This window comes from Anopheles darlingi, chromosome 3 (assembly GCF_943734745.1).
Source record: "Anopheles darlingi chromosome 3, idAnoDarlMG_H_01, whole genome shotgun sequence".
Lineage (NCBI taxonomy): Eukaryota > Metazoa > Arthropoda > Insecta > Diptera > Culicidae > Anopheles > Anopheles darlingi.
In genome coordinates, this window is record NC_064875.1 from 29505939 (window position 1) to 29533090 (window position 27152).

Consider the following 27152-nt stretch of genomic DNA (forward strand, 5'->3'; position numbering starts at 1 on the left):
ACAGCACACTCTCGTTTACTATTTCCATTTCATAAGTAAAAGAAAAGCCCCTCACAGTAACCACTGCATGCAGGAATGGCTTTAAGGTATAGTAGTAAAATGGGATTCTCTGTTTTCTTGTTACGGCAAACCCACTTTTAGTTTCGTACTTATACTTGAGAGATCGCTTTGAAAGCGAAAGACGCATACGCAACATACAGCAGACCCCGTGGCCGCCACCGGTGCGTCGTAGCGGGGTCGTCATGTATGTCTCAAACTGCAGCAGCAGAAAAATCCTCCGGTTCTACGTTCATTGTGGCTGAAGTTGTTTTTTTAAGCCTTAGAGAGAGAGCTGGGAAGGGTGATGTTTAGCGGGAGAACAGATTGTATACACTAAAACAGATAGCTAAATGTGGTCAGGATTTAATAGCCAGGAGGAGGGAGCAGCAAGGTGCCGATGACTTCTTTCATCGCCTCCTCCGATCCGTTTTTGTGTTTTTTGGTTGGTGTCATTCTATTCTTCATATCCTCAATTAGTTATTGAATTGATTTTTTCGCTCCCCCTTTTTCGTCGCCATTCACGAGACAACCACACCTGTCCCTTAATTCGTAGTTGCAATTTAAATGCTAGACCCCCCCTCCCCACTCATCGTTCACAGCCAGGAGTGCTAATATTCTTCTCTTCCAGGAATGTATTTTTTTTTCGCCTATCTAATAGTAGTCTTAACTTACCACACACTGCTTGCGCCTTTTCCCTGCCATCAGTCGTTTACTGAATGTGTCTTTCACTCAGCCGCTGCGAGAGAAGATAGCTAAATAATATGATTACGCTAGAGCAGTTTAGTATTGTATTTTCACCGTACACTGGAATGAGCTTTTTTGCGGAGAAGAAGGAAGTTGATAGCGTATATAGAAAGGAGAGGGAAGCAAGCAGTTGATAGCGTGCGGAAGCAAGCACGCCAGGAAAGCGGTAATGGCGAAGGAAATCGTGCGCAGAAATATACGTTCCTTTGTAATCCTGAAATCGAATCAACTGTATCTATGTTATAATTTGGACTAGAAAGAGTCGTTTCGACTGAACCCCGCACAGTAGCATTTTGGGCGATAATTTATGAAAACTAGATTCGACTCATTCGTCCGTATATCTATGAATTTGAATTCGTCATCGTTAAGCCACGCAGTCTCTCAGATTGATGCTTACCATTTATACATTTGGACGAACATGCACACATTCGAACACCGGTACAGATCGCAGCCAAGTATAGCTAGATTCTATATAAAGTTCAAATACAACATCGGTGTTGTGCCGCGACAGAGAAATCAAGAATCTTGCAACAATACCTAAAGAACAACGGACCTTGCATGTGTGTAATAAAGAACATGAACTAACGAACACCTAATCAGCGTTTCGTCTCGTTGCACCGTTATCCTCGATAAAATAAAGAAAGACTAAACCATAGCCAAATCCTGCGGACTTCTGTGGAACTTGCTTGGCCCGTATTCCAACGGTGGTTGTTGTTAGACCATACTTTAGGACATACTTTGTATTTTTTGCGCGATCGTCGATTTTATCGTTCGTTATCGTTACTTAAATTTCGGCAGAAATTTCAATTTTTTTTACTACTGCAGATTTTAGCACTTTCTTGGAAACGGAAAGGTAAAACTGTCTAGCCGTGGCCACACGGGGCGAAAACTCTAGCGCAAACGAAAAAATTAATGCCAAAACTTTTGCGCTTCGATATGTTTACATGGCCGGGTTGAGGAAATTAAAATCGTTTTTTTGAAGAAAAGGATTGAATACACTAGCAATGATCACTCACTGTCGATGTAAACCACAAAAAGAACATATTGTGAGCCCTACCGTTTGCAAAAAGCTTTTACGCTAGGTTTTACGCTCCACGGACCAATAATCGTTTGACAGCATGTAAACGGCAAGCGTAAACGTTTTGGCATTAATTTTTTCGTTTGCGCTAGAGTTTTCGCCCCGTGTGGCCACGGCTTCTCACTCCTCAAAATCTCACTCTCAAGCACCAGATAGACGAGCGTGCGATTCCCAGGTAACCACTCACTATCGAGATACTGAGTTTTTTTCCCATAGTGAGAAACACTCTAACTACCCAGTGAACAGAGAGAAGAATTCTCACATTAAAAATCTGGCTAAAAACCCAGCCGTGAGAAGAATTCTCACTATAGAAATCTCAAAAAATTTCACTATAGAGAGTTGACCTTTTGAACACCGTAGGTTGACCTTTTCAAACAACGATTCCATATAATCGGTCTTCGGAAAGTTCAACCTACGTTCCAGGGGCCCATAGGAAATAAGATCAACTTCGGAAACCCGAACGTGGCCTTCGTGCCCCCGCCCCTCTTTCTTTCTCCTCCCTCTCCTTTCTTCTCCCTTTTCTTTCTTTTCTACCGACGCCATCATGGCGCATTAAAATGCATTTGTGTGCGTTCTAGTAGGCCACGCGTGGTGGAATTTATTTTTCTATTACACACATCAACACTTCGATACGTTCTGACGCGCGCCGTGGTGTCGCGCGTTGGTATGGTGCGTGCTGGCGTCGCTCTAGTGGCGTGCACCGTTCGCCAGCGCGGTTTCTTCATCAATGCACAATGCTCGAGCACATGTCGGAGAGAAAGAAAACATCAAAACATTAGATCACTTACAGGGCAACGTAATGTTGTTTTAACTTACTTTGCGGATTGCAGTCAACACCTAGAGTATCACAATCACTTTGTATCTATATTTGTTAACTTTTCTAACAACCTTCTCTTGCGCGCTGCCGTTCGAATCGCCCCTCGACTATTGCGCCCTTTCCACCCCTCGTAATCGAAACCCACAACCTCGCGTTCGTTTTCGTTCGCTCTTTTTCTCCTCCCATTCCACCCTTCCCCCTCCGTAGCCGCGTCCCACAAGCTCGCGCGCGAAACCTCCTCCTCCTCGCGGCTTCTTCCGCTCTTTCCCCCGCTGCCTACGAGCGGTTCCATAGTGAGCGTTGCATTTGCCCCTTCCTCGACCCCGTCGCAGGCCGCGGGGGTTTCGTTTTCAACCTCCTCAGCCTTCCTGTCGCTGCGTCGCAGGTAGAGGGGTCCACTCATTGCACACTGGGTATAGTGAGAATTCTTCTCGCTGCATACTGGGTAGTGAGCGTGTTTCTCACTATGGGGAAAAATCTCAGTATCTCCATAGTGAGGTGTTACCTGGGAATCGCACGCTCGTCTATCTGGCGCTTTATGCTCGATAAACGCTTCGATAATTATAAAAACCAAATAATCCTTTTGATTCTTTTGATAAAGACCGCTCGTCACAGAATGGGCAAAAGATTGTATGAACAATGCTGCCGGTTGTGCTTGTACAGCGGCACAGAAGTCGGTTTGGTGGATGTGTTTTCTATACCGAAGCTAAACGGCGTAGTTTTGGAGCTGTACAACATCGAGGTAAGGTTTTGGATCTTAAGGATTCCTGTGCTTACTGATAGTTTTCCTATTGTAGGTGACGCCGAACGATGGAAGTACAACCCGCGTGTGCAGCGTTTGTCTCAAGGATACGCTGGACTTTAACGCACAGATAAAACTATATGATCGGGAGAAAATGCGTGTTCTGGAGAACAACGCCAAAATACTACGCAATGCGCAAACTGTTGCGATACCCACGGCTTCCGGCGTATCGAAGGACTCCGCCCTGGCGTCTAGAGAAAAACAGCCATCAAAAGAGCCAACGCAAACTGCGATCAAAGACAGTGAATCACGAACCGAAAAAAACAGTACCGAGGGATCTCGTGCTGCTCACCACAAACAGCAGGCAACGACAGAAAGTCCAAGGCGAAATGCAGCCACCAAACCCTCGGATAACCGGATCCCTAGTACGGAAAAGGGTGCCTCGGATTCTACGCAAACTCCGACAAACGATAAAGCGTCTAAAGGATCAAACGCCGAGGACAACGCCAAGGATGGCAGCCGTCGATCATCTCGCAGTGCATCGGAGCAATCCACGCCAAAGCCGAAAAACTCAGCGAAAGGCTTGGATCAACGTTCAAGCGACAAGTCCGGTACGGCTCGGAATGAGAATCGTAATTCGGATTCCGGGAACTGCAGTAGGAGTTCGAAGGATTCAACCACATCAAATGCTAAAAGTAACGATCCGCGTCAGCGTTCATCTTCGTCAAAACCCATCGACAAATCCGGATCGGCTCGGAGTGAGACTCGTACTTCGGAATCCGGAAATCATAATAGGGGCGCCAATGCATCAACTACGCCAAATGCTCCCAGTCAGCGTTCATCGTCTTCAAAGTCTATCGACAGGTCCGGCTCAGCTCGGAGTGAGACTCGTCATCCGGAATCCCGTAGGAGTTCCAAGGAATCAGCTGCTTCAAATGCAAAAAACCGCGATCCGCGTCAGCATCCATTGTTGCCCAAGCCGCAGGCTACTCATTCGCGAGAAATTTCGTCGCATCGAGTTAATGTCAGTGTTGATTCAGGTGAGAACCGCGGATCAATCTCTGTCGAATCGTCCAGCAGGTCCAGAACGGACTCATCAAAACGATCCACCGAAGGGCGGGAGCCAACGAAATCCAAAAATGCAGACCGTACGTGGTCGGTAAGCCCCGGTAGAAGTGGTGCAACTAAACACTCTGATAATACCCTATCGTTAAATCGATCTCCAAACGATAGGGACTACAGCAGATGGGGAAACAGCAAACCTTCCAACAAAACAAGTGACACTGTAAATATTGCTGAACCACTGAGACACTACTTACTCAAGTTTCGAAATGCATCGAACAATACCGCTTCAAACCAAAGTCCGGACAATATTGTTAATCGTGGACCAGAAAAACCAAGTGCTCCGAAACATACGACAGCACCGCATAGCAGCAATGCGGACGTGCGGACAAACGATGGAGCTCAGAGTAAGGATAAAAGAAATGTGGCCCCGGAAAAATCCGATCGTCGAGAATCTGCCGCTAAGCCATCAACGTCAGGAACTAAGGAACGTCCTGCTTCACGGAACGAAATGCTGGACAATCAAGGCAACACTATCAATAGGAAACGAGGACCAGATGCACCGCTACAACTCCCTCGGATTAAAATTAGACTCTTAAATCGCGTAAATGTTATTCAGCCAGAGGTAGATATATCACCAAAAACTGCGACCACGGCCAATGCTTTAGCTATAGCCGAGAGCAATGCGGCTACAACAGCTGGCCTTACCGTGTCCGTGCCCACGACAAACTCTACGATGTGTACGACTGCAATGACCACGCCGACAACAACAGGTATGGGGACGTCCAGTTTGCCTCCCAGCGAAACTGTGGCAGCGAGTCCCTCGGTTCACAGCAGAGTTTCGGAACTGCGGGCCAGCAAACCGGGCATTCCGAAGCGGCGACACAGCGTTTTCAATACCTCTCTGATACGTGTCAGCTCCAATTTGTTCGATTCTTCTAAGGAATGCGATGAATTTGCTGCTATTCGTAACAATACGATGCTACGGGTTGATCCATGGAGCAACTCGGTTGTCAGTAACGTCAACGGAGCGCCGGTGGCGGAAGGGTTTCCCCAAATATCGGGCGATGCTGGTATCAATCGCTCTTCTGCATTACAGCCGGCTAGGTCAAATGGAACGACAGAAAGTTTTGCCTTGCAGCAGCAGCAGCAGCAGACTAGCATGGCTGATGCAGATATGTTGTCGACAGCGGTACAGAAACCCGGTATGAAACGCAGGAAAAGCGTCTGTGTTGCGAACGTGCGACAGATGCTTCAAAATGAACAATGCGGCCAATCGAACACTAACATGGAAACAAGAATCTATCCAATTACTCAAATACCGGTTAACAACATTTTGGAAAGTCGATATGTTTCACCCCACAATGCAGCGCCGTCAGCGCAATCGACATTACAAAATAATAATGTACCGATAGTTAGCACTCCAACAAATTACGGTTCATGTATGATCCGTTCCGGAAACACTGCGATAAATCCGCTTCCTTTAAATGTACCGGCTGACTCGACTGTTACGGCAGTGCCTGGAGTTCGATTGAACTACAGATCCGCTAGTATACCTTTGCACATTTTAACCCGTAGTGGGCCGGTATCAACATCCGGTGGAACCGTCAAGATCGTGACTCAAACCGACAGGCTGAGTGGAAAGACTGTTTGGCAGATATCCAATGCTAATGCTGTAGAAGGAGGCGACCTCCCCAGGCTTTCGATACCGGGCGAGCAACATCGTAACATGCCCTCGCTGGTTCCTGTAACACCCCAAAGTAATATTCAGCCACTACATCCACAAATGCGTGTAATCGACCACTCATACAGTGCAAACTGAGCATGACATAGATAGTCGAAGCGGTAAAAAAAAAAAACACTGCATTCCACCTCGAATTTAGTGGTTACGCGATGTGTGAGTAACCGACATAAGTGACTTCTGCAAAATAAGCGTTATATACACATACGCATGCCATCACCGGTAGCTACAAGTGTTCTTTTAAATTGCAATTTCAGTGTCTTTAATTTACTCTAAGGACGTGTTATTTGTTTCTCAATTATGAAACTACAATAAACAGTTTCACGAATATCTTCCGTTTGGTGTTCTACATTTACAAGGTGGCTTTAAATGAAGTAAGATAAGACATTAATAGACGCCTATCAGCGCGTGACCGCTCACACATTTAAGACCTTCAGGGTAGTATGGTAAGCAATTGCGGCAGTTATATAGTTTTTAAGACATCTGATAGTAAATGCGTAGAGCAAACGGGTGAATAAAACACCAACAGAATCTCTCCTACGGTACCATCCTGAAAATGGTAGAGGGATCAAGTAAAGAAAGGCCAAGGAAGCTGAGAAAAAAAAGCCGAATGTGGATGGCCCTAGTCCAGGGCCAAGCGATGTACATCGCCCTGCAACTCAAAACCTTTTAAAAATGGCCAATAAAACGTATCTAGAGATACGCTTGCTGGAGAGCGGTGTTTGGGGTATAGCTTGGGCATAAGCTTCAATAGCTTCGATATTTCTAAGCCCACACCACAGAACACCACATTTTTGGAACGGGCTTCACCTTAGGTCAATTTTATGAAGCTAACTACCATACAGTTCAGATGGCTATAGATGAAAAGCTGTGCGCCATTCGCTTGTGAGATAGATTGTCAAACACCGTCCTGATAAACTATCACGCTGCTAGTGAGGATAATAATGAGGAATAGAAGAGTTTATATTAAGGCCGTATCCCTAGGGGCATCGGCAAACTGAACTCCAGAAATTTAATGGTAAGGATAGTAAAGTTACAGTTTACCGGCAGCACACTTCATCAGAGGGATGCTATAACAACCTCCAAAGAATGCAACATTGGTGCAGCATAAGGCTTTGTTGTAAAAATATGGGAAAACCGTGCAAAATAGTCATCCATTTGCGACGGTCTCTTTACCTTAGGAGAAGGTTTTTTAAGGACAACACGTCGAAACTTCTCTGCCCGGTAGCGTGCGGCATCATCGCAGCAAGATCATCAAAGAACAACGATATACCCGCATAAAAACGGCAGCATCGGGACGATAGGTAAAGATACTTGGTGCGGGTAAATGCGGCCAGGATCATGTCGATGATTACCTAGGATAAGTTGGTTTTTGTTATCCCTTATTCAGACTATAATATTGGTTTGTCGAAAAAGTTTTTCGAATTTTGGCAATAGGTGTCTTTGAAGTCGTCTACCTTCACTGTTGTTTATCACATTATCTCATATAATACTGGGGCGTTTTCGGTGACATTTTAAGTGTCATTTAGTCAAAACCAAACTAAATTTGGAGAAGTTGGAAAAAAGTTATAGCTGTTCAAAAATGTATGGAAATAATGAAGAAATTCGCTACATTTTGAAATTCTTTTATAAAAAAAGAGAAGAATGTTCACGCAAGCCACCAATCAAATTTTGCTGTTTGCGGGGACGATGCTGTATCAGTTCGTATAGCACAGCAATAGTTCACTCGCCTTCATTCTGGAAATTTCAATGTGAAAGATTTACTCCGCTCTGGTAGACCTATCAAAAGTTGATAAAATTTTAGAAAAGATTGACCATGACCGTCACATAGGAAGCTATGACATAGCCAAGGAACTAAACATTCATCATCAACCGGCTTTGGGCCATTTAAAAATAGCTGGCTACAAAAAGAAGATCGATGTATGGATATTACATGAATTCTATGCGAAAATTTTATTGGTTCGAATTAACATCTGCGATTGTTTTATGAAACAAAATGAAATCAAGATGAAATCAGCAACCATTCATGAAGCAAATGGTAACAGAAGTCGAAAAGTGGATCAAATACGACAATAATGTGCAAAAAAGGTGAAGCTAAACAAACTGGTGGGATTGGAATAGAATCATCCATTATGAGCTTCTCTAGCCTGGCCAAACGATTGAATCTACTCTTTACTGTCAACAACTGATGAGATTGAGGCAAGCAATCATGGAAAAACAGCCAGAACTGATCAACACCGAGGGCACCGTCTTGCATCAGGACCACGCTAAACGGCACACATCTTTGATAACTCGCCAAGAACTTGGAAAACTTGGTAGGAAGGTTTTGATGCATCCACTGTATAGCCCTGACCTTGCACTATCGGAAAACTATTTGTTTTGTTTCATGCAAAATTCCCTTGATAGAGTAATGCTGGCTTCAAGAGAAGCGTATAAAAAATACACTTGAAAGTTTTACACCGATAACTCACGGAATTTTTACACGATATGAATAATGTCTTCAGCCGAAAAATGACAAAAGATGGGTAACCAACACGGAAAACATTTGGTTGAATAAAGTTATTAAGAAATAATGAAAAACATCATTTGAAGTTTGATCAAAAACACGGAAAGACTTTTTCGACCACCCAATATATTGGCAAAAATGTACCGTAGCTTTAATTTATTACCATTTCCTACGCCTAAAATTTCATAGTTTGATAGACAGAAAATAGAAATTACCATCGTTTATTGACTTAGATTTATAATATGGACAGTTGGTTAAGAAGCATTTTTTCGAAGAAATAAAGAGATTCGTGGATAGAACCGCCATTCACGATAGAGAGGGCCTTTGGTGGCTTATGTGTTGCAATCTTCGGGAGTATCTTCTTCAAGTTAACCCAATTCTTCAATATATGCTGAGAAATGTAGATGTAGTTGGTCGAAGAGTAACCTTGCGTTACGGTTATAATACAAAACGAAACAAAATCCAAGTTTATGGTGGTAGCCTCAGCCCCTAAATAATAAAGCACATATAAAGAAGCCATAAAATAGATAATGGTTATTGAAGATAAAAAAAAACCATTGATAGGCTAAGGACATTGAACAAACAATTTTTCATGTTGCATTCGTTTCAGACGTGTCTTTTCCTTAGCTATCCAGATTTCACCGGATTAGGCTCCTTCAGATTCAGATTATCATCCAGATAGATTTGCAGAGGCCGACGATAATTAAAAACATGTTGCCTACAAAACCATGTTCCAAAATTCTTTGAAAACGGTCAAATGCATTTTTCAGACGAAAATTTCTTATGATCTACTCTACTTCCCCGTCAGCAGGCAATCAATTGCACGATATACTCGTTAGCGTTGTACGTTAACGATATTGACCTGCACGATTCGGTTCTAGCTACATGCCATGCATACAGGTTTGTAGGTTAGTAGCGTAGCAGAAGAACTCAATTAGAAGGCAGACCGTAGATCGTTCGGCACCGCTAATGCTTGGTCTACTGAAGAAGGACATCCAAACCTTGCCCTGCTAACATCGACCTCCACGGCGGTCAATGGTTTAGTGGAAACAAAAGTGAAATCCCGCCATGCCACGCGCTGAAGAGCAGCAAGCGCGTACAGCACATATGTCAGCACTACTGACGTCACAGTAAAAGCTCGTTGTAACCGTGAGCTTTTATTGTTCAGCTGAACCTTTCGCGCACGCGCGCGCGTTCATGAACTAGATCGTCGATGTATTTTACACGCGGGTTTTACTTTTCGATACGTTAGAAACAAGTATGGAAGGTGAATTAAGAGCATGTATCATACCCCTTATTTTTCTAGAGTATGGTCTTAAAGTGTTAAAAAATTGGGTTGGTGAACGATTTTTATAACATAGCATCCTTTGCTAGCAAACGAAACGAAAAAGAGAGTAACTTGAAAGCACGTTACAACAGCAACATTATCCTTTAGGCGAATGCGAGACGCACTTGTCGTTTGCGAATCCCGCATGTCGCAGGGAGCTTTTTTATGCACTCCCAGGAGATCACCCAATTTCAACAACCAACAAGCGAACACAACATGCCCTCGCGGCGTAACCGTTGGTGCGCGCACACCGCCATCAAGCGGCTCGCGCAGCCCCACCCCTTTGGAGCCGGCGCGCTCCGACAGGTTTAGTATGTTTCGTGCGGTCTGTCCGCTGGTAGTTGCACTTGACGATCGGTGGCATACGGACGTGGTTTTCCGTGGCATCGAAGCGCGATCGCGCACGCAGCATAAGCTCACAATCCTCGTCCACTAGTAGTTCGAATTAGCATATCATATAGTCAGGCCCTCTATAAACCGGCCATTTGGCACTGTACTGGGACTCGCCGGACGTTTTGGTAAGCCTAGTTAGTCCCCAGGGAGATACGTTGCGTATAATTTCGCACGCAATCGGAATACACGTGTTGTGGTGCATGTTTGGCAATCCGCCACCGAAGATCATCGGCCGCTTGTCATCGGTACTACGAAACAGTTGTTCGCACGTGTGGTGTTGTTAATCCGTTACCGAAATTGATCGAACCGAATCGAGCGTGAGAGTCGAGTGCAACCGACGGTCTAGTCGGTTCGATCGATCGATCGATCGATCGTAGTGTTCGTAGTCGTCGGTTAGCTTAGGCAACCTCCTTCCTGGCATCATCATCTTCCAGTGGAGGTGTTTCGGTGAAAATATACGGTTTTCAGTTCGTTCCGGAAGACCCCTTGCGCTCGACGCCGTCCCCGTCCCCCCGAAAAGTGTTTAGTGGTCGATGGATGAGTCTCGTCCCGTGTGCCGTGATTTATTGGTGTAGTAGCCGTTTGCGAGTCAGCCGTTTTTTTTGCAGGGGCTGGTTCGGGGCTGGTGAAGGTATTTTGATTTTAAAGTGTTTCCGACCCGATCGCTGGAGCTGCTTGGCAAGCAGCAGCAGCAGCCTTCCCATTTTCCCAAAACCAATTCGACATCTTTTGCGCTTTTGCTCTTCCGATGACCTAGGTGCTGTGCGTCAGTGCATCCGGTGAAAGGATTTATACGCCCGGATAGTTTGCACCAAGTGTTGTGCGGTTTGTGTGTGTGTGTGTGTGTCTGTGCGTGCGTGTGGGGTGAAAGAAAACAGCAGCTAGTGGCCAAGCAGCAGCACATTCGGTGAACAGGGAATCGACCGAAGTAGTAGTTCAGCCTTCTGTCAGGTAAGGTTTTTTCTCGCGAAAACAAATCCCAAACGATCGGTCGGTCAAGCGTAACAACCACGGGGGGAGTGGTGTCCATAGTCGAGCCAGTTTTTGATTCCTCATTTCGTATCGTATTGTGAAGCAATGTTTCGGTAATTGACTCAATACCCAATGGCTTGAATATGCACCTGTCACCAGGGTGCATATTGAGCCATAATCATGGCGTTGAATTGATTGCATCTCTGGCGTCACGTTCGCAGCTTCATTCATCTGATAAGTAACTAGTTGCAGACGGGCGTGACCGGGTAATCGAATCTAGCAATGGCAGGAATTACCACCACTCCATTTCGACGATCTAAAACGATACCCGTGGTCCGGTTCGGGGAACCCACGAATTATATCTCAAACGGGTGACAGCGTTATCCTGTCTGGTCTGGTGGCGATGGTGGCAGTTATTACAGCGATCCGATCCGATCGAATCGCTTGATCGAACCGTATCGACCATCGGGGTGTCGACTCGGTTACGGGGCCAATTACAAAGGTTACAAAAATCACGTTCCTTCGCTCGCCATTCTCTTTTGCTTAATTTTATATTCCATCCGTTTCCATCCGCACTCTCGGGCGCGTCTCGCGCGTTGTTTTCCGATCGCCGGAGAGCAGTCCTGTTGGCCACCGCACCGCCCGTACCAAGCAGCAATTGATCGGTAATAACGGGCGGGAAGTAGCTTCCTTTTGCAGTGTCCACGCGCGGTGGAAACATTGTCGATCTGACGCTCTTGGTTGGTTGGTGTAGCTATTGCGGCAATTCTCGTTCCTCGTACTGGAGTCAAACCACTGTTGACCAATGTCAATATGCGCTTTAAGCGCCTATTCGATTGCATAAAGGCCTTTGGCCCGGGCCCGGGCCCCGGCCCCGTGAATGTCACACGCCGTTTTTATCGGCCCCCGGTTGCCGGTAGCCAGCACGAACCAGTTTTGAAGCCAGATCGCCACACTGTTACGGTTTACTTTTGCTACTTTCCTGCCAAACCGTTGCTCGACGTCGGCTGCTGCTTTATAGACACAGAGGCGAACGTGGTACACGCCTTGTGCTAGTATCGGATTACCGTTCGTTGTCGTCGTCACTACCACTGAGCAGTAACGACGACGATGGGGCGGTTTGTAATGTGCGTAGCGTGCGTGTGAAGCTTTTCGATCGATCGTTATACGAGCTGAAAGAAACTTCACTTTCGGCCCGAAACCTTCATCAATCAGCTGACAGCAACCAACGGGGCGCGTTCGGTGACTTGGTGTGTGTGCGCGCGTTCGTGCCGCCATTGTAGCCATTAGCAACCGCCTATGAGATCCTGATGAGATGAGGGTAGAGGCTTAAGCTAGTAGATGCACGGATCCACTGCGTGCATCGTGTACCGTGCAATCGAGATCGAGACTCCGGAGTGCCACCGGTTCACTGGCCACTGGCGCCGGAGGCGCTGTATGCCGGCAACCCGAAAGCCTGGCGCGCATCCAGTGTGGCCCCTTAAGGAAAGTAAAAGTGCATTTCGCATGGCCGCGTAGCCACGCCGCCGCCGCGAAGCTTGAGGAGCTTGCGAATTGAACCGCACCATGGAATGCCACATGGAAATGAAAGTAAAATTGCAACCGTATCGCCAGCGGCATCAAGCGGACGTCCCAAAAATCCTGTTGAGTAATCCAGAGTGGTCACGCGGGTTGGAACTGGTTCGATTGGCTGGCTGGCTGGCTGCCGGTCTGGTGGTATTGCCAAAAAAAAACCATAGCACCAGAAACGTGAATTTGGCCAGCAGCAGCCAGCTCTTAATGTTGACGAGGCGAGCGCGTGTAGGTGGAAGAACCATCGATCGGTGTCACTGGATTTGTAGAGTGGGTTATAGAAATCCGGCGTGTGCGCGATCGCTCGCTCGTTCGCTCGCTCGAACCTTCTCAACCGGATAGCGATAGTGCCTGGTGGCCCTGTTTCACTGCACTGTGGCCATGGCACTGGTGGGTGGCGCTCGAGATCGTTCGGTTTTGTTGGGTGAACTCTCTAGCCGCTGCCGTGTATGTTTTATAACAGGGGACCAATAAAGAGCTACGTATAAAAATAAAAAACAAGAAGCTTAACGGTGATTCAACGAACCGTCGAGATAGGAATGGTCCGCGATAAGATCCAGAAAGAAAGAAAGAAAGAAAAAAAAGACGACGAGAAAGGTTACTCCAGATAGCTAAAAGTTATTGGGTTACAAGCGGCCGAACCGAAAGGGGTCATATTTTTTTTTTGGGAGGCGAAAAATAGGCTTCGTAGGGTTCGTGTCTTGACCGCAGAGTCTTTCGTTTTCACCGGGTCCGGGTCATGTGATGGGAATTAGTTCAGATTTTGGGTTGTCCCGTCCCTGTCTCGGTGGACAGAGAGGTTTGCAAAAAAAAAAAAACACCTTTGACCTGGCGATGAGTCGCACAAGATGGTAGAATCCAATTTCGGGGGTCGTTGCCATGCAACGATATGGTGCCATTTTGTTTTTCGCTCCCATCACGTAGCCGTTTCTGGTACAACACTGAGACTGAGGATAGGAAAGGTTAATTACTTACCAACACGAGGAAGCGTTTCAGCGCTTCGTTCGATATCGAGCAGAGAAAGTGGTTTTTGGGAAGAGCTCAGATCAGATTTGAGTTGGATAAAACCGGCCAAAAAGGCAGCAGCAAATGACTATCGCGATCGCGAAAAGAAAGAGGCTCGTGCGTGGGGAGATTTTATTTTAAATAAAAAATGGCCTATAATAGAGACGCCTCCAACGCCGGCGCGGTATGCAAATTATGCGAATCTTAATGTCGCACCGATTACGAAATGCGTGATCTGGTCGGTCTGTATGGGAATTTCCTTACTTCTTCTTCTGCCGTTTATGAATCGTTAGTCCGTTATCTGACGGCTTTTTTTTTTGGTTGTTGAATGTATTAAAAGATGAGAGAAAAAAAGTATTTGTGAAAACTTTCATTAGTTTTAATGAAAATGAAATCCAACATGACGCCAGATGCTTGCGTTACGCGAAGTTGCGAAGAAAGCGAGGATCGCGGCGTGTTGCGCTGGGCCACAAAGTACTCATTTGTCGTCAAGATCGCCAGTTTGCTGATCGATATTGCAATTCATGACAACCGATGTGAACGATGGTGTTCAATGATGTGATGCACACACACACACACACACACACACACACACACACGTACGTGCAATCATGAGTTATCGAAAAGTAAAACCATAAATCAGGAAACCAGAGAGAATGGAAGAGAAGAAAAAGAAGAAGAAAAGAGACACAACACGTCAACAGTAGAGAGACGACCGATCGCCGACCGGGGCCGCCGCTTGATGGCGCTTTCGCAAAATGTCGTCCAGTAAACTGACTGACCAACTAGCAAACACACTGGGCCAACTTGGACACCGAGTTGGGGGAAATTGTGCCACATATGTGTGCGCGCGTGTGTGTGTGTGTGTTTGTGTGTGCATACTCGGAGCGATCGACCGGACCGAAATGGTTCGCTCGATTAGCTAATAATCTGAACTGATTTTCCGCGATCGGCCAACTATGGTTTTTGCGGAACAGGCCCACGAGGGGCGGACGTCTGTTATATGGCGGGGACCTAAATATGGATACCGACCACGGGGCTGCGATGTTGAGTCACAACCGAACACCGGGTCAGACGAGAATGGTAGAGGATGCGTTCGGCAATAGGTGACTTCCGGTTGTGCAGGTGACTGGCGTTACAGGAATCTACTCCGCCTTGCAGCAACTACTGTCACCCGGGCAACCACAGCGGTTGCTGGGACCGGTAACCTGTAGCGAATTATTAAGATCGGTCGCCCCGTCATGTTATGCGTCGTCATTTCTAGCCACATGAACAAATTGCGACGTCGTCATCGTTGTCGTCGGCACTATATGGTTCCTTTCCAGTGTTGTACTGGAAATTGCCTTTCGCCAGCGCCCCGTGTGTGTGTGTGTGTGTGTGTGTGTGTATCGGGAAAGTTAATGTCCAGATCAACGACGACGTGATGGACGAGAGACACCTTATATTGAAGGAGAAGAAAACCACCGCCGTTGACAAATGTGGCCAAGTGCCACCGATCTTTTGCATTATTTTGTGCTTTTTTCCTCCGTCGAAAGCAATTCTCCGCGCAGTTGCTGGGCAGTTTCGCGAGATGATGACAATTTCACGCGTATTTGTGCGAAAAATGACGGCAATTCCTACCGGACCACAATAAATGTTGGTTCAATAGCTAATTTTCGCTGGTAGCAAATAGAATTGGCAATGAAAGGCCGGTCCATGAAAAGGTCGATGATTGGTAGGAGTGGGAAGTGCTGGGAGTGCTTTACACACGTTGGCAGAGATCGATGACCACCAAGCCAGTCAGGTCCGACCGTTGTGTTCCATAAGGCGGGCGCCGGTGTATCCGACTAATGAGCTAGATTTGTTGCGTTGTTTATATTTGCGGTGATCTCAGAGAGAAAGAGAGTGTGTGAGTACGTGTGTGTGTGTGTGCTAATGTATGTGGCATTTCATTCCCAAACAAAGGCGTGAGTTATGGGTTCAATACTGCGAATACTGATGTTTTCTTTTGGAGACATACCAGCTCCAACTTTACCAAGTACACTACTCTTGTTTTGACACAAATATTTTCCTTCCAATCTCTGCCGCTCTCGACTACTACTTTTCGAAAGACGACATTCGAATTACGCACAAAAAAAAATGCCGCGTCATTAGCAATCAAACTGTTGATTGGCAAACGGTTTTGGCACCTCAGCAGGTCGTCCGTATGGTCGAGCTGGTACCGAGGTTCCAATAAGGGATGACCTTAGGAAATTAGTTCTCACCAGAGTGGAGCTACCTTTCTCTACCCGGCCAAGTTGGGGGCTGTGCTCGTTATGCGGGGTAATTACCCTACCATCGGCACCGGTACCGGCGCCAGTAAATGAAAATATTGCTAAACACCTCTTTCCTTGGCACCTGATTGAGCTTAAGGTCGCATCGTCGATCGGTCGGTCGGTGTGACAAAAATGTGTTTGGAGTTTTCGAAATCACTGGAACGTGCATTCTCCCCATGTTCTGTTTTTATTTTTTTTTTGCTGGGTATTCAACCTGTAACCTGTCAAAATTGGTCAATTGATTCCCTTTGAACTGGGCTCCATAATAAGCTTTCAAAAAATGGTGAGCATTTAAAATGGCGCAAACTCGAAGATCGTGACTTCGTGTACGAGCAACGTTGGGAATGTATAAGGTGCATTTACATACTTACACGCACCTCCAGGCGCCATTTTGCTTCAATTCGAGCGTCCGCTCAAATTCTGCAGATCAAATCTAATTGACAATCTCTGATGGGTTTTTCTAGTATTAATGACTTTCCAGCCAGTTAATTCATTTCTCGCGTGTGTTTTTTCTCTCTCTCTCTCCTCTTATTTACAGATTGCTGCACGCTCGGGCCCTATCGGTAGTCGATCGGACGACGATCGAATCGAAACTGGTTGGTTGGCCACTAGCCGGGCCTGCCACGGAGCTACCGATGCGATGAAGTGGAGTAGCTTGGGCATAACGGCCCTGCTGTCGTTACTTGTCTTTGCCGGCCTATGCTCGTTCGCTGAGGTAAGGTTTCGCCGTCATTCGAAGCTCCCGCCAAGCGCCAAGTTTGTTGGTGAAGCGTTGTGTCTCCAAACATTAAATTAAAAGAAAACAGCCACCACCATCCTGAGCGATGGCGCCTTTGTTTGTTCTTCATCAAATCAAATTAAAAGATCAAAATAGATCGGAACGGAACGGAAAGGAGAACACCACCGCAGGAGTGATATCAATCAGTGTTAATTTCGCTCGCTCGCTGGTATGAGGCGCCTCTCCCGTGTGCGTCTGTCAATCATTCGGGTTTACGGTGCGGTGCGTAAATGCATCCACAATGGCCAACAGGGCGGTTCGACAATATATATAAATTGGGGCCATGCGCACCGGTGCGGCCTTTCGAAATGAAGTAAGCAAAAGAGTTTCCAAAAATCTGTCACAAACCGTACACGCTCCCGGCGACCATACGGAGCCGTGTGAACGGAGCCGGAGTATGCGGAGTGTAGCCATCCGGCGTAGCGGTTTTGCTGGTTTATCTGTTGTCCCCTGTCCGTCGCCCCCCCACCCTGGGGGCAAGAGCGTAGCCGCGATGACAAATGCGACAAACCTCGAATAGTAACCGTAACTAACGGTACAGAATGGCCTTGTCGTTTTGTGGCATCCTTTTTGTGGTTACCGGGGCAACGGTTGGGGTAACCGATTTGAAATATTTGGTTGCAAAAGGGCCTCCAAAACTCGAGTATATCACCTTTCTTGATGCGTTTTTGTGAATCGCGCACTTCAAGAATACTCAAGTAACTGGGACTTGTGGATAATCAATAGATAGGACCTCCAGACAAGTTAATGACGATAGGCTTGAGCGTTACATGCCAACATCTGTTACAGTTTCTGCTGTATCACTGCCGAGCTCTGCAAGACATCCAGATTTCCATGCTCTATTGAAATATGGCCGCGTGTGTGAAGGTGTTACGCCCGTTAAGGCCCCGATTCTTGCGGTGCGTGCCCGTGGTGGAAAGTTGATATTGGCAGCGTCGCGTAAAGCGTCGCTTTGCATGCGAGCGGAGAAGAGGATTGCGGTAAACCACAGAACCACACAGCCATAGACCACATGCATGCTCGGTGTCGGTGTTCACGTAGTCCATGTGTAGCATGACATGGCACGTCGGTATGCTGGTCGTTTGTCGAAAGGTCTTATGGGCTCTAGGCGGACCAATTCGGACCAGTTCAAATTCGGTGCAAAGGTTCGGTCCACATCGCTTGTCCACACCGCCTCGTCGGTGAAGGAAGGGCGGTCCTGGTCTAATTATCGACAGTTTAATTAATAAGACATCAAGGAGCGCGGTGAACGCGAAACCGAAATGTTGATGCATGATACAAGCTCCAGGACAAGCGACCAATCGACGTCATGCCGGAGCACCCAGGTGGGGGGGGAGGGCCTTTGAACCCACCACACGGGTCTGTTTTGCGGCCTGTTTCTTTTGTTTATTAAAGATCACGATCACACAGCGGGTTTTGGGTTCGACGGGTCCTGGCGTCTGGAGCCCGCTGAAAGCGAACAATCACCGGTCCTCGGACACGACTTTTCGGCACGATGACCATGAATCGTTTGAGCGAAAGGATTGATTAGGGGCTACTTGGCCGGCGTCTGGCCGGGTCGATTTGGGTGACTAGCACGAATCTGCGCTAATCTGAACCACTACGGTGTGCACCCTTGCCCGAGCGCCACGGCTGGTAAGTGGTTCGTTTAGTGAACTGCAACTTGTTGGCTCGTGAGATAAAACCTTTTTTTTCTGAGGCGGCGCGTGTTGCATGTTTCAGTGAAGGCAAATGGGGAATTCGTTTCTGGGCAGCTGAAAGCACTTTTGTTGGTACAGAGTGGGTGACTAATCGCTTTTGCTACCCGAAGAACTGAAAGTGGAAGTGCCACACAGAAACAATAGGACAGTCCGATACAAGGTGCAGCTTGCAAGATTGATTAACGATGCTCTTTCGGGCAGTACAGCGAAGGAGAATTGATGGACTAAAACGTCCTTTGTTTGTGATTGTTTTAGTTAGTAACATGTCTGACGATCTTAAAGTATACACGGTCTGCCGGAAAGTAAACAGGAATATTTCAATAGAGTCATTTCTGGAGGCGCCTTATTGATGTGGCTATATGTGTTTGAAAGGTAAATCCTTTCTTGATTTCCTGCCAAAATTTCATGAAATTTGATCATTTGTATGTAAAGTAATGTATATTTTTGTGGTCGGTAGAAGCTTTCTGAATGTCCAAAATGTCTGCGTTTCGTTTCATCGGTAAGTGAAGTTTTCCGAATAGATAAAAGTCACAGAATGCCAATTCAGGCGAATACGGGGAACGATTTATCGATAAAATGCGATTTTTGGTAAAAAAAATCAAAAATGAGCATCGATCGATGAGAACTCCTTTCTTCACGATATTCTTCGATATTCACCCAGATTTGAAAAGAATCTGTGGACATTTGTAATTCCATTTTCCGTAAACGCAATGACGATTTCGGTTCAATTATTGCGAAAATCGCGCATTTTTTACACAACTCTTTCGAACCGAAATCACTAACTTGGTTTGGCCGTCATGAAGATTTTCGTTAATGACTTTACGACAGTTTTAAAAAAGCGTATACCACACATAAACTATGCCACTGGATAGGCAATCATCACCATCAACTTGTTGCAGCAATTTAAATCTTTTCGTAAACGTTACACCGAGTTGAAAACAAAAATGGATATTGTTCGATGCTCATTTTTGTACTGACCACATACTTTACTTTAGACGCAATAACTTTGCTTCGAATGGACCAAATTTTATGAAATTTAGACAGGAAAACAGGAAAGGATTTACCTTATTCAAACATTTATACCCACATTAATGTGGTGCCTCCAGAAATGCCCCTATTGAAAAAGTCCTGCTTATTTGGCGGCAGACCGTGTAACAACAAAGTATGAAGCAAACTAGTTTGCTCGAAATTTGTGCTCAAAATTCTATCAGCCTTGGCTACATATGCAGAAATTCTTGCAAGAGTAGCACAAATTGAGTATCATTAAAAGTAGCTTCCATCAGTTATACCTTTCATTTCCCATTTTGGTATTATCCAGATAACTTGTTTGGAAGATGAGTAACTATCATTTACTGATAAACATGAATTTAACGTTTTCAAATATCGCTCATCATGACATTCTTTTTAACATTGATCACTAGAGAAGAAGCCAATCAGTGGATCCTCATGTTCTAGTATTTCCAATACATTTTGTATGGTTTTTGTCATGTTTGTTTAACGGAATTTCTTTGCGATTTATACTCACATATTCTGTCTGTATTTCTATTAATGCAAGACTTAAATACCTTAAATTGATGCTACCTTTAACTCGTAATATTTTGGCTCGATTTTAGTCCTAGTACTGAAAGTCGTACCATACGTACAGTATAACGTTGCAACCATGGTCTAGGATTAATGCTGAGGCGCTCCTAGATCCTATTATTAATTTAGCCAATCATTCCTGATAAGTTTTTATAATGACATTGTGCCCGATGCTGATTTGTTTATTGAAATTAAATACTGTAAAGCGCTATGAACTTATTTTATAATATATCCCATATATGTGCTATAGTTAATAACTGCGTTCTCAGTATCTCCCGAGCAACATCTTGATGAATAACTTGTTTACTTTTCAGATTGCACTGGATAGGTCAGATGAAGAATACATCAGTGCATAATATTCAAGCTAACGATTAGATATTGAATACTAGGATATTACCGACTGTGGAATCTATTAGATCCATTTAAACTGGAATTGGTCACAGTAATGGTTTGGCTCTTTTGTAACTGGAAACAAACTGTGACTTCACACCATTTCATGGGTATCACATCACAAAAAACAAAAACGAAAACAGCGTAGAGAAGCCGGTCGCGCAACTTGTAGCTCCCAAACACAGCAACAAGCTTTTCCCGCGGCGACCGAAAACGACCGAAAACACACCTGCACACACACACACACACACACACACACACGCACATTGGGGGGGAATTGTCGAGGGAAAAGCGCAGAGCGAGCGTAGAAGTGTCGTGAAGCGATGAAAAATGAACTTCTTTAAATTAAACCCAGCCACAGGCCCATTTGTACCGCTGCCGGTGTTGTTCGTTGGACAACTTCCATGGATTCCCCTCACTCTCCTCTCAATTTTCTCTCCCCTTCCCATCTACCCTCCCTGGCCCCTCCCAAACCATATCACCATTCGGCTCAGTTCATGCGTTAAAATGCTGGTCGCGGAGGAAATGGTCGCTGCGTAATGAAATGACTTTGGCCGAACCGGACCGGAACTTTCCACCGAATCTCGGCTACTGATAACAGACACCATCTCCCCACCTCCACCTTCCTCCCACATCGTATTAAGCATCCCTAATGCGACATTTTTACGGAACAACAAATGCTAAAGTTTTCTGTTACCGACCGCCTTTACCGCTTACCGAGGGAAAAGTGTCCGCGAGGCTGGAGGCTTTTGGTGCCCTCCAGCACCTCCACCGCGTGGCGACGTTCGGCTATCTCGGACCGAGGATCTGGCAGCTTTTTGGCGCAAAGTTTTACAAAGTGGTAACTTGGAAAAATTGGATTATCCGCACCCCGCACCACCCAGAGTGTCGTGTCCATCTTTTGCCTTTGGTTTTGCTCTTTTTGCGTAATTTACCCCATCAATCCCAGGGTCGGGCGGTAGGTTGATGGTTTTGCCTTTTGTGGTTCTTTCTTTCTCGCGTCCACTACTGCCTGGGTGTTCCAGCCAGCCAGCCACCCGCTAGGGCCAAATGCGCGACACGAAATGGGCGAAAGGCGTAAAACTGCACCGATCGCACCGGCCTGTTGCCAATAATCGAATTATGATACTTTCACCAGGACAAGCAGCCAGCCAGGCAACAAAAGACTATACCAAACCGGGACCAAAACAGAACCAAAAAGGCGATGGGCGAGATGCATGTTAGGAGGTAGAAATTAAGAAATTAAGTAAGAGGCTCAAACAACAACAACCCTCTCTCCGGTTTGGACACGTAATCAAGCCCAGCTGCTCTTCCATTATTGGTTTTCGCTGCTCAGTCCCGGCCCGGCTTGTAATGAGATCGTAATGCTCTATCCACAAAACCATCGAGTTTTGAGGTCTAAGGAGGCAAGTAATTAAACCGAAAAGGATCCGACAGCCACGTCTCGCCCTGCATCTAAATGACTTTTATACTTCTCGAAGCAAGGCGCGGCCATCTTGATTCTTTATCAAAAAAAAAAAAAAAACGGAGAAAGTAAGGCAGAGAAATGGCATCAATCTTGTGCGTTGGTCATCAATCGCTTCGCACTCAATCTCGGGCGCTGATAAAGCTAGCAGCCAATGTCAAGATCGCGATTTCTAATCGATTTCGAACAGTCAAATCAAATCAAGCAATCGCTGCAGTTGCGTTTTTGTGGTTTTTTTTTGTGCAACACCATCGCCGCACATTGTTGCAATCATTATTAACAAGGTATCCCGATATCTGCGACTACCGTTAAGTGCCTTCCAGGATTTGTACGCCATTTCGGGCCCTAGCCGGCGTCCTACTCATCCAATATGCTCACCGTACAAAAGGGTTGGTACATTGTACGGTGCGGTGTATCAGTTCTGCCAAAGGAGAGAGGTCGCCGCTTTGTCGATGGAACAATAATCGGTAACGCTTGAATAAAACCACAGCGACCACATCGATTGAGGAAAGCAATTCATAAGTGCAGGTCCGTTGCCGCGACGGTGGTGCTGGATGGTGGCCGGGTGCTGGTGGTGAACTAATTCTCTTCCTGGCGTACATTCGCACGTCACTGTGTGTGCGCGCGCGCGCGCGCGAGCGGTTCACTTCCTTTCTGTCTGTGACTGGCCTGTGTCTTTATAACAGCTTTAGGCCGCCGCCGTCGCCGTGTTATGAGCGTGCACCGGGTCTATCGTGCCCGTAGTCATTGCCACCCTGCATCCCGTGGCTTAGTGGCACGGCGATAGCGACGTAAAGACGCGGAACTGGTAACGTGGCGCCGTACTGCACGCGAACATGCAAACTCATATCCTCACCGACGACGGCGACGACGACGTCAGTTGCATGTATGGTTCGGCTATCGGTACCGGGATGGATACCGGGGGACACCCTGAGTAGGATCGGAGGTGCGGAAAATGAAAGGGAAAATAATGCCAAGAAAGAAAGTGAAACTTAAACAGGCGATGGTCAGGAGGACGCTGACGACGATGCTGGTCCCGAAGGGGGACGGGGACGCGGGGCCGTTGCGCAATTGCGTTTGCGTATCAGACCGGTGCATAACTCGCTGGTACATAATTGGTTTAATAGGGCTGTGGGTCTTATTAAGGCAGCGGTAAACCGGTGGCTGGTCCAGGGAGCGCTTGCTGGTGCCAGCAAGGATCACCGGACGAGTATCTGCAAGGGAGCAGTGCCGGGTCGTTTGGAGGGCCTTTTGAGAATCTTTATTGAAAGGGGAGACATTCTTTTTGGTTTTTATTTCCAGTTGTTTTAAATAAAATTCAACCTCTAAGATATTACAATAGGTTGAAGTTTCATTAAACAAATCTAATTAAACTTGAGTCTAATCTAATTGAAATCCTTTGAATGCAATTGAAGTTTAATGTTCTTCAGGTACACGGTAGTAGGACGAATGTTTTATCTTGTGTTATTTTCTCTATCAATTACTATTCGATGGTACGTGAGCGCAATATTCAAATTCACAATGTAAATGGGTCTAATATCTAATTTCGGTTTGCAAGTCTTAAATCGCTTATCAAAACGCCTACAATTCCACCCAAGATTTTCTTTGACATTTTATTCTATTTGTTCTCCATACGTTATGAAAAACGGTTAAAATCGTATATTTCTGTTCTACCAAGAATCGTTGTTTGCTAAAGGCAATAAAGATTCTTAGGATGAGCTGTTGAAACATACCAAATTAGGCTTACACCGGTGCTCAAAAACAAATTCATTCTTATGCTGATTGTAAATGCTGCTAGACATAAAACATTGGTCAAGAAAATAAATACTGTTGGATAATGTTTAGCTATAATTACTGACAAGATATGATTTTCCATTCAGTATGTTCGAATATGCTTTTATAGTTAACATTTTATGATCTAAACCAAAATGTTTTACTAACATTCGTCTTCAGGAGTATTACAACTATGAGCAACTTAAGAAAATGATACCGAAATATACCGTTGATTGTATTAGTCTTTGAAAGTGTGTATAGTATCTCTTTAAAAATGATTTGAATGGCTTAGTAACTGATCGCCATTTAATGTACTAACTTCCTTCCTAAGGGATCTGTTCGATACTCGTCATTTTCCTTGTTTTTTTTTGGGAATAGTAATAACAGATTCGCTGAATGCATTACACATTGCTTCAACGAATAATCTGATCAAATAATGAAGTAATGGATTCCTTTTTATCAGTCTTTTTGTGAATCTATGATGATTTGCAATCCCAGTAATGACGGTAGATTGGTAAATAGATAGTCAAAAAACTAGATTGACTTGGCAAACTAGATTGATCTGTCTATCAGAACCGACAGCAAACTTTCAAGTGCCATTTCTTCCGCATAACATTCTTCTACAGGGATGCCCTGCCAAGGAACCGAACTCGTTCCGATAATCGAACGAAAGTTTGTGTGTTAATCACTCGCTAGCCATCTTAGGCCCTGCCCTATAAATGGAACATGATGTTCGACTTTAGTTTTCTGAAATCGTTGCTCAAACAATCGCCTTCAATCAATCGCCGTAGGACGCGAAGAATTCCGATGCATAGCGTTATCCACGACTAGCTGCGACGCCCTCGCGGCACCAGGATCATCAATCACGCACGCCCTTTTGAGCATACTGCCACACAACTGGGCGTAATATCCGGATTAACGGATTTTACATTTTTAAGGTGTTTCCAGAGAGGGGAAAAGCCCCCCCCGCCCCCCGCCCCAAGGGGAACCAAGAACGCGCGTTCGTTCTATAGCGGTGGTCGAACAATGCTGCCACTTCCATGTTCCGGTCGATCCATCAATTAATTCTCGCGAAAAGCAACTCAACCTTGGCTTAACGACTAAGCGTCTAAAGGTGCGGCACGTGCGGTTCTGTTCGCAGCCCGGCGGACTCGCGGTGTGATCCTTAACCAAGCCAACGGAACTCCAAAAACCAGGGCACAAGATGATTTCATCCGTCATTAAATTTTCCACTCAATTTCCTGCTCCCGGTGAGGCTGGTTGGCAGTTTTTCGAAGAAACTGCTGCAGTGGCCTATGGTGATGTGACTGGCGTGTTGGTTGCCCCTGGATACGATTGGCTGATCAGCAAAGCAACCAAGGAAGGAAACCCACCTTTCGATCCAACGAAGTTCCCAATTGATGGATGTCGAGAAAAAAAAAACGTCAATACCGCAAGCAACCGAAACGGTGGCGCATAGAGGAGATCTTTAAGAGATCGTTCACGGGTCGCCCATTGTGTGTGTGTGTGTGTGCACCCTTCGGCTGATGCTAATGATGTTGATGACGATGTAATTTACGCTTCTAATCGCACCGTGCAGCATCGCATTGCTTACGCCCATCAAAGCGATCGTGTCAATGGGCCACGGCAGAAGACAACGAGGCGGCTGATAATTGGTCGGAAATGAACAATTGAATTAGCAGACTCCACTCCAGTCGGGGACCGACTGTTCGGCAGCGGCAGGTGCAAATATGGTTTGTTTAGCGTCGGCCAGTACCCGTCCCGGTACTTCTTTGATCTTCTCCCCCCCCCCCCCATTCCGGCGAGAACATTCCTTTTAATCAATCGACTGTAATCTGGGTCCCCTCCTCGTGGCAGGTCCGGTGGTGCTTGCCGAGGCGAGACACTTTTGCGAGAGATGCACAGTTCCACCAGCTTCGCAATGCCCGCGTGGCACGACCAGTGTGTGTGTGTGTCAACCCCAGAAGTTGCGTCATCGCTGCCTTCACTGCATCGACTGCGGCTCAACAGAACAACGCAATGCAATGCAACGCTCGGTGTGTGTATCAGGGTTATTTGCAGTTCTTCTGAAGCAAACAGGGGGGGACCCTTAGCCTTGGCTTTTGCAACCCCGGGGTGAACCGCGCGTTGATTCTGTTTGGAAATGGGAACATCACCATCTAATTAGTAGAAGCCCGGACCTGGGCTTATGCGGGACAATATGCATACCAACCATGGCCGGTTGTCGCGAGAGTGGTATGTATCTTGAGATTGAGTGTTGTTTGCAGGTTGACACACAATTGTTTCAACGCATAGCTGATACACACACACACGCGCGCGCGCTCACGACTTGTCAACCCTATGCATCATGTCAATTGCTTGTAAACATACTCTATTTTCCGATGCATTCCAAATGCAGCTCCATTTTGTTTTCTTTGAAACCTCATCGTTATGTCACGAGATAAATGGAGGAAGAGTTACTCTGCGTCTAGACCAGAAGAATGTCTGGTGCAGATTCTGGATTCTGCGTTGTAGTGTCCATACCTTTAAATTATGTGGATTTCAAGGAAGTGAATTGCACAGAGAAATGGTATTTTGTTCGTTTTTCTGTTATCTTTTGTGTCACTTGTAATGCCAACGTTATTTACTGTCCTGATGTGCCAACTTCTTTTGAGAGTTTTCTAAAGATCACATTCTGGTTTTATATTTAAAATTCACTCAATTACAACTAGGAAATTGTCAAGTTCAATTTTGCTTAAGATAGTTCAAGGCTAACTCGCATTCGCCCAAATAATATCGGGGAAGATACGTGCTGCTGGTTGCATTCCGTACATTTGGCTGTACAATCAGCTGGGCGATGAAAAAAATTGTAGTTTTCCACCACTTCCGACGAAAAGCGGAACTTAAAAGGTATTACTACAGATTAATCGGTGGTGAAGAAGCCTGAATGACATGATGCTCCTCATTCCTACGAATGTGATCTCGGTTTCCATGCCAACGAACCATGCTGCTCATTCGTCGGTTCATCGCTCTTTACCTTCTCCGCAGAAAAGGGAAAACAAGAAAAAGAAGAAAAAAGAAAAAGAAAAAGACGAAGAAGAAGAAGAAGTAGAAGAATAAGAGGAGGAAAATGTAGCAGCAGGAGCAGCAGGAAAAACGCAGGAGGCCTAGTCCACCTCACATATTACTCAATA

At 45.8% G+C, this 27152-nt stretch overlaps 3 protein-coding genes across 9 annotated transcripts in view; all 3 read left to right on the forward strand.

Moving 5' to 3' along the window:
* LOC125954079 (heat shock 70 kDa protein 4) overlaps positions 1-1008 on the forward strand; it is an 8737-nt gene extending 7729 nt beyond the window's left edge. For all 4 annotated transcript variants that reach the window (XM_049684078.1, XM_049684080.1, XM_049684079.1 and 1 more), the window contains one exon: positions 1-1008. This exon is cut by the window's left edge and continues 770 nt beyond it. The gene's annotated coding sequence lies outside the window, so the exon portion shown is untranslated.
* A 2244-nt stretch (positions 1009-3252) lies between these two features.
* On the forward strand, positions 3253-6373 carry LOC125954078 (nucleolar protein dao-5-like). The gene is made up of 2 exons (XM_049684077.1): positions 3253-3420; positions 3476-6373. Exons 1-2 carry the CDS (start codon positions 3295-3297, stop codon positions 6302-6304), a joined length of 2955 nt encoding a protein of 984 aa, XP_049540034.1. The 5' UTR covers positions 3253-3294; the 3' UTR covers positions 6305-6373.
* Positions 6374-10413: 4040 nt separating this feature from the next.
* Positions 10414-27152, forward strand: part of LOC125954077 (mucin-5AC-like) — a 46259-nt gene continuing 29520 nt past the window's right edge. For 2 of the 4 annotated variants that reach the window (XM_049684073.1, XM_049684076.1), the window contains exons 1-2: positions 10414-11400; positions 16831-17007. In XM_049684073.1, coding sequence (XP_049540030.1) covers positions 16933-17007 — 75 coding nt within the window. In that variant the 5' untranslated portion in view covers positions 10414-11400; positions 16831-16932. The remainder of the gene's footprint in view (positions 11401-16830; positions 17008-27152) is intronic. The other 2 variants (XM_049684074.1, XM_049684075.1) reach the window with 2 other exon arrangements.

Excerpts from the sequence above, each read along its gene's own strand:
- LOC125954078 (XM_049684077.1), top strand. The coding sequence starts at position 3,295 with ATGGGCAAAAGATTGTATGAACAATGCTGCCGGTTGTGCTTGTACAGC. Across the intron at positions 3,421-3,475 it reads TGGAGCTGTACAACATCGAG|GTGACGCCGAACGATGGAAG; the intron begins GTAAGGTTTTGG and ends TTCCTATTGTAG.